The 8,125-nt window shown below is 42.1% G+C and overlaps 1 protein-coding gene across 1 annotated transcript in view; it reads left to right on the top strand.

The window, feature by feature from the left end:
• Positions 1 to 428: 428 nt before the first annotated feature.
• Positions 429 to 8,125, top strand: part of LOC103375655 (wiskott-Aldrich syndrome protein family member 3-like) — a 12,979-nt gene continuing 5,282 nt past the window's right edge. Inside the window, exons 1-2 of the mRNA XM_008305974.1 lie at positions 429 to 508; positions 6,273 to 6,429. Coding sequence (XP_008304196.1) covers positions 6,297 to 6,429 — 133 coding nt within the window. The 5' untranslated portion in view covers positions 429 to 508; positions 6,273 to 6,296. The remainder of the gene's footprint in view (positions 509 to 6,272; positions 6,430 to 8,125) is intronic.

Here is an 8,125-nt window from a genome sequence, read left to right as displayed (position 1 = left end):
CTGCTCATTCTTAGCATCACTGTGTGTACCTTACAAACCCCCTACAGACCTTTGTAGCTCGCAGTTTTATTTATTTCTCCCTATTTGAATAGCCTTCATGTCTATAAATAACCACGGGGCTGATAATTAATAAAAGCCCCAATATTTAAGACAAGCAATGGGATACAGCTGCGTGAAGAAGAAAAAAATAAAAAAACTTGTTAATCTCTTCAGCAACGCCCAACTCTAGCCCCGCCCCCTCCATTCTCAACACTTCTTTGGAGCTGGGGAGTCTCCCTGTCACTCATTCTGTTTGTGAGACGCCATTGGCTGATGTGAACGCCCGTCACGTGCTAAATCCTCTGTGCGGAGCTCTGATTGGTGGAGGCGGCATGTGGGCGCGTCCCCGTCCTCAAAGGATTTTCCCCGGAGTGGCCAGACGGGCTGGGGGACATAGGATGGCAGAGCTAATTGGAGTATCTAACGGGACATGCGGACGGGCTGATTTCTTCTAATATTTCAAGTGCTGGTGAGGGCCTTATGATACTTTTTACAGCGATTAATAACACATTTTATCGTAGTAATGCAATTTGTGTGTCTAATTCTGTTGACTGTAGTCTCATTTGTCCAAACTAAGTAGTCGACCAGTGGACATAAGCTAGCTAACCAAGTGGTCAGTCGGAGCGGACCCCCAGTTGAGGATAATAAACCGACTCGAACCCTGAAACACGGAATATTAGTCTCTCTGCTGGGTAACTTTAAAGCTTTCCTAAACAGATAATTGATGTTGGCTAGTGCACCGGCGTGTTAATCAGGTGGTTAGGTACCCCCAGACAGAAAACGGCTGGTTAAATTTCAGATTAAAACTGGCACACACAAAAAAACCCTAACCGGGGTGGAGATGAACAGATGTGGGTCAGTCCATCGGTAACGGGAAGCGACGGTGCGGAACAGTGATTGATCGCGGTTGCCATCAATTTACGCCCGTGTGTGCGTGTTTCAGTGGACGTGCGTGTACGTGCATTTATCAGCCTGAAGGGAAAGGGGGAAAGGGAGTGTGTGTGTGTGTGTGTGTGTGTGTGTGTGTGTGTGTGTGTGGCTAAACTGAGGATTTTAAGGCATAAAACATTGAATTAGTACATTGAAATAACTCCAGCATTGCATCCATGTGGTTCAGTCAACCTGGAATCCGACAAAAGTGTTGAAAATTGAACTATAAATGATTCTTAGTTAAACACAACGTGTTTTATCTTGCATGATAACTTGTCATCAATATGGTGGCTGCATCAGTTAGCAAACCAACCACGTTTCAGACTAATTGATCACTGATTGCAATCAATAAAATGACTGAATTAACACAAACAAATGCAAAACATGCAAGTGAGGAATGCCTATAGCTAGTATTTCTTATTGATCTCCTTAAATATTATATTTACTCCTAAAAGGAGAAAAGCAATTGGTAAAACAAATTCTGTGTTCCTTGCTAGATTGATTACCAAATTTTAGATGGTTTTACAGACCAGCTACAAATAAATTTGCTCCTTATCCTAACCTAGTGTATCATTATCCAAAAGGATTCTAACAACTTGGGGTCACGTTTGCATCAATAAGTCAGGCATTACTGTGAGTAAGAATAATCCTGATGATCTATTTAACAGATATTAGGAGTGTGTAGTATGGTTGAAGATACTTCTATCTTACAATATGTAGAAAGTGTGCAAAATCATGAATTAATGAATGAAAATGACGTTCTTAACAATCAACCACACTCTTTTATGTGTAAAACAAACCGCTTAGTTACATGTTTTGCTAGTTTTTAATTACAATTTGCTTTGAAAAATTAATTATATTATCAGATTATGATCTTGTTTAGAGACAGTAAACAAAATTATTGAATTACCACCCAGTCCTAACAGATAATGTGTCTTTTACACTGCAGAAAATAACTAAAAAATGATAGCCTGGCCATTTCTGTGTTCAGTAGTATTCACTATTCAGTAGTTGTACCCACAGCGAGTCCAAGGCACAGCACCATCAATGTTTCACTACGAGTGCCCCTGAGTAACATTGGAGCGAGGAGACATTTTTGGACAGGCGTAGACTCACAGTCAAATTTTTTTTACATCATATTTAGGGCAGTGTGACCTGACGTAATCCAAGTTGCATTATTCATAGCGTCAGAACAAGCAAAACAGCCTTCAACACAAGAAGCTGTACTCGGCTCATAAATTGGTAATGACTCCCCTTTCAGATCTTAATGGAGTTCTCACATCTGTAGTAAAGGCCTCCTCTATCTGTGTTGGTCTAGAGATGCAGGCTTCTTGCTGGAGTCTCAGGGGGAGTGTGTTTTACCCCAAATGCAGCCTGAATGTCACCTCTCTGAGGATCAAAGGCATTTTTGCTGCTAATGGGTCATTTGAGAAGCTACCTGGTGCGTTTTACACGTTTGTTTGGCTGAATGACTGAGTGTGCGTGCTGTGTTGCAATAATTTACGCATCCGAACACATGACAAAAAGGTGGTGCTAGAAATATGTGAGAATCTGAGTGTGAAAGTATAAGCTCACGTGCTCGTCTCTGGAGCTTTTTTTTTTTTTTTTTTGCCCCTGTCCTCTTGAGTGAGTGGACGGTGAAGGAGGAGCGCTCACTTGCTACGCTTTCATTGCACGAGTACAGGGGGGCCTTAAAGAAGGTCGAAGAGGAGGCGGAGGAGGAGGGGGAGGATGCATGGGAGAGCTAGTGCTGTTGCCGTGTGAACGGAGCTCTATTGTCCCGGGAACCTTTCAGTGGCTTCCCCGAGGTCCCTGTTCCTACCCTTCCCCCCACTCGATACACTCTTTCTCCCTCTTACACACCAACACTTAAACACACACATACTTTGTCTACCACCTTGCGTTACACACAACCTTTTCTCTTCCTCACACACTGTCTCATTCACCGTCTCCTTTTTTTCTGTCACACTCTTCCCCACTTGGTGTCTCTCCCATGCACCCTCCTTTGCCTCTACTTTCCCCTCATTTCTCACAAGCAGACAAGGCCTGGCCCTCCTCCCACTTGCCCCCCAGTCACTCATTATTTCGCCTCATTGATGTGATTGTCATGCCAGCCAGACAGTAAAAGCAAAAACATGCAATCTTCTAATTTGCATCACCTCATTTCTATGCCACAGAAAGCGCAGTGTTTCCAAAATGTTTACGCAGAAAGCCAAATCTAAGCTGTGCTCCTGCACCAAAACCACTCCTTAGCGACTGTATTCAGTGTCCTTTGTGGCAGCACATGATGGTGTAATTTTACCCTTTTGTTTTCTCTCATTGGCGTGAGGCTGTTGGGGTTTGCAGGGGGTCGCAGGCTATGAAAACGGGGCCAGATGAGGACTCTGCTGGTGGGAACTGGCCTTGGTCAGCAGAAGTGTCTCTTTTCACAGTCTGTAATTACAGTAGTTTCCTGCCAGAACACTGATAGCGCGGCGCTACTACTTGATTTGCTGGTGATATATTGTGCTAAAAATGTAGTCTCACTTTTTTATTGAGTCTCTAATAAGATAAGGATTCACAAACAAACGGATGACTAGTGAGAGGGCCTGTATCTTTTATTTATGATGTGTTAACAAATATTTAGAAACTTAGTTTCCATGGATATCTAATGTTTTTGTTGTTATAAATGAATATTTGCAACATTTAGTAAATCTGAGTAGTGTTTCTTGTACCTGTCTGCTATTATTAGCCTTCTGTCAGACTGCCAGACCTCCCGTATTGGTGCAAGCTGCTTTTCCCTGTTGACTTTTTTTCCTATTAGTTTTTCTGGCATAGATGCACAGTAAAAGCTGGAATAGTAATCAAGAGTGAATTGTTCGATTGGCAAGTCTAAAAATGGTTTAGGAACATTTTGATTGGGAAAGGGTGTGTGCGTGTTTCCATCTGTCTCCCTGTCTGTCCCCCTGGTTGCTTCTTGAGCCATAACTGTATTGTTCTGGCCAAGTGTTTGGACAGGAAAGTGTGATGTGACACAGGGAGGATGAGGAAGCAGGAGCCAGACTCAGACTTCAAAACAGGAAGCAGGAAGAGTCACCGATAAGATGGCTGCTCTGATGCACCCTGGGATTTCTCCTGCTTTTTGTGACTGTCTGTAGTCCTTTGAACTACAGAGAGCTCAGAGTCTGATTGGAACCAATCAGGATTTAACTTCTGAGTTGCAATGGGGGTGGGGAAATCTGTTCAGCAGTGTTTTGACCCTGTAAGACGTGGGATATATAACATTGCTGGCTTCATTAATCTTTTGATGTGACAGAATTCTGTCATTCACACATAGGTCACTTTTACATTAATGCTCCTCACGGCTGTGTTACGACATCCTGTCTTCATGTCATGTGACATCCTGCCTTCTTCAGTAAGTAATGAAGTTACTTACGCTGTTGTTTCACATGTGCAGAGGCATGCAACTCTCTTGCTTGGAGACGCTCATATGGATCCTGCTGCTGTTGGATGCTGCAGATATGTATTAAACCCAGAGGACAGATTCCTACAAACTACTGGAAGCAACAAACTAAACTGTAGCTCCTGTTAACGTCATCTGGGGGAAAAAAAACAAACTTGATTACATGTTAGTGTCTGGTTTTGTCGCAGGGAAGTTTTGATGTGGTGGACATTTTAGTCTGTAGTAGATGTGAAATCATAGAACAAAGTGAATGGGAATGGTGTTTTGTAATTTTGGCACATAAACTGTCTTTTGCTCTCTGTTGTAGTTGTGGACGAATGTTGGTATTGAAATGTGGGAAAAGCCTTCCCCTAAATCGCGTCACACAACTTGGAAGTATCGCTTGTGTGCACCTATCCATCAATGCGATGCCGTGCAGTTCAGACTTGTGCTGTATTGAAAGTGATACGGAAATGTTACAAGGTCCGACTTAGTGGGATTACCATCACAACTTTTACGGAGTAGTGACCAGGGTGTTCATTCAGACATAAAGCCGACTCGTTCAGTTGCCGTCAGATTAAGGAAAGGAGCGCATGTCTGCAAGGGACATATGCTGTCTGGAGGAACTTGAGAAGCTTTTACTCTTCGGCTTTGTCTTGTGATGTATTTATTCTTCTTTTCGTGTTTGGTGTTGACCATATCCATGAATCTGTGGCTATGTTAGGTTTCCAGCTGGGCCAGTGACAAGCTGGCCTGGGATTAGCTGGCATGCTGTATCTTCCTATCCCTAATGCTTTAATCTCTCCGCTGGTCGCCAGAAGTCTTCTGGCTTTGGGACACTGTTGGTCATCACTCTCAGTTCTCTTGTCAACAGCTTACACATGCTTTGTTTGTTTTTAATGGCAAATACTGTATTTTTGAAGGAAAACTACAATCACCTTAAAATTAATTGCAGTCCCTCACTACAACCACAGCAACACAAACAACATCCACTTAACTTAAGAATGGCATTCTTAAAGTAATATTTATTATACATGAAGCTGCAGCAATTAATCAATTTGTCGATGAGTCGTCAACAGTTAAAATAATTGCCTACTATTGATTTAATAGTAAATTAACTATTTATTGGTTTGAGTAATTCTTAAAGAGAAAACGTCTAAATTCTGTGATTCCAGCTTCTTAAGTTTAAATATTTTTTTGTTTCTCTCTTCCTCTATGACAGTAAACTGAATATCTTTGGGCTGCAGACAAAACAAGACATTTGAAGATGTTATTTTGGGCTTTTGTATTCACTGATTGACCAAACAGCGAATCAATTAATTGAGAAAATAATCAACAGATTCATTGACAATGAAGACAATCGTTAGTTGCAACCTGATTGTACAGTTATTGCATTTTATTTTAACTTGACTCCAAAATCACCTTCATTCGCTCAAGTACGGCTGAATGATACTGACAAACTCCTAAAAGCAGTAATTATTTAAATTCTGTTTAAATATAATTACAGGTGCGCTAGTATAACATGTAAACTAAAGCAGTATTGGTTAACACAGATTCTCAGAGTAAATCCTATTTTAATGAGTGTGGAATGATGCTCAAGCAGTCGGCTAGCACAGTCCTAATTTTTACAACTGTATGTATCAGCTTCTGAAACGCTAATACTTGCTGCTTTTCTTTGTTATCTGGGATAATAAATTGTATATATTTTTTAAACAAGCACTAAACAAGGAAATTTGGGCTCTTGAGAATGCTGACATTATATACACCATCAAACCATGAATCAAGAAAGTAATTAGTAGTTGAAGAAAAGTCTCCCGGTACATTAGATGCTGACCAACTGGTTCTGTGTCTCATTGTGTCTGTTTCTTGCATTTCCTTGCAGTTTGTGTTGGTGTGAGGCCTCACCATGCCGCTGGTGAAGAGGAACATCGAGCCACGTCACCTCTGCCGAGGGGAGCTCCCCGAGGGCATCGGCAGCGAGCTGGAGTGTGTGATGAACAACACGCTCTCTGCCATCATCCGCCAGCTCAGCAGCCTGAGTAAGACACAATCACTTAAAGTAAATCAGTAAAAAAAAAACTGCGGCTAAAAGCCTTACATTTAGGGGAGAAAAACACATATTTCGGTGACACTGAAAACAGATTGAAACCAGAGAATCCTCAGGCTACGTGACCCCACTAAGTTTAGTGTGATGATGGTCTACACTGTGTGTTGCGTCTTTATAGCAGGACAACATCACATGCTTTCATCATTAATCCTGAAGCTGTGATTGATTTGGGTGTTGTCATGGTTACAGTGCCCGGGGTCACTGGGCTCACAGCGGGCTTAAGCAGCCTCACGCTGGAGTATGAAGGGTTGAAATGTCAGCCTTTTAGATAGCTCCACTAAAATGAACTTAACTGTCCAGCTGTGGACATGTGACTGTGCAGATATGCTTTGTGTGTGTTAGTGTGTGTGTCTGTGTGGCAACTGTTTGCGTGCAGAACTGTTTAATATCGATTGTTATGCTCACTGTAAATGCATTCGACAGAGTTATTACAGCACCAAGGACATTTATCTTCCCATCCATCTTCTGTTCCCGTGTCCTTGTTTCATACCCGCCAACACTGCGTTATGTGTTGTCATTTAGCAGTTCCCTCTTTGCCCATTTATTCTCAGTTGCTCTCATTTTCCTGCTCTCACAATGACTGTGTTGAAAGTGCTTTGTGAACCTCAGCAGCATAATTTTAACCCAGTCCTTTTTGCTGTTAACTCTTTGCTTTTTTGGCCCCGTCCTGTCCATTCTCTGTGTGTCTCTTATTGTGTCAAGTTCCTGCCCTGGGAGTGGGCCTTTCAACAGCAGCTGTGTGGGTTAAATATAAATGCTCACACATGCCTGGCGGGGTGTATCTACAGACTACATACGCTGTGTGTGCGTGTCTGTGCGCACATGTGTGCAAGTGGACCATAGGAATCCTCAAGAGAGGTCAGAGTTGACGGGGCTCCGCATGCCGGATCTGTGATTCTTCCTTCCTCTAAATGTTTTTCCTGCAGCCCATCCTGTCAGCAGGGGGGGGGGACCGAAATAGCTCTAAGGCTGTGTTTGTCATTCCACATATTAAATATTACACAGTTTTCTATAATTAAATACCTTTATTAGCACTGCACTGAAACTACTCCGATTGGTTTTATCTGTTGTCATTGAGGAAAGGATTTTTTTAAAGTATCGTAGTCTTTCCATTTTACTACTTCCAAGATTTACAGTCTTGTAGTTAAAGGCCTTTGCTCTCATTAGGCTTATATAGTTGTTTGACACTTGCACGTGACTTCCTCCCTCAGCCCACCCTTTTGGGTAGTAGGGATATTATTACCTTTCGGGGTTGTTGGGTTAAAAATGTGTGTTAGAACCAAAACAACAAAACATTTGTTATTCAGTCATATGTCAAAGGGTGCTGCAGGCGACATTACAGATGTTGCTGTTAAAATGTTTAACTCAGAGCTGAAATCCTTCACCCCACTACCCATTCACACTGTGGATTTATTACAACAGCAACAGCAACCAATAGCACTAGTTCTGATTCCCAACACTCAACACATTGTAACACATAGCCCAAAGCAGTCTCTTGGTGTTTTTTTGCTCCTGTCACATTTTTCCTCACAGTGGGCTTATTTTTCACAACCCCAACAGCATGAACGCATTATAAAGTCTTGCACATGTATAGAAACTGCACAACCATGGCTAGAAGTACAGAGTAG

This window comes from Stegastes partitus, unplaced genomic scaffold (assembly GCF_000690725.1).
Source record: "Stegastes partitus isolate 25-593 unplaced genomic scaffold, Stegastes_partitus-1.0.2 Scaffold2744, whole genome shotgun sequence".
NCBI classification, from domain to species: domain Eukaryota; kingdom Metazoa; phylum Chordata; class Actinopteri; family Pomacentridae; genus Stegastes; species Stegastes partitus.
This window is presented reverse-complemented; position numbering and strand designations above follow the sequence as displayed.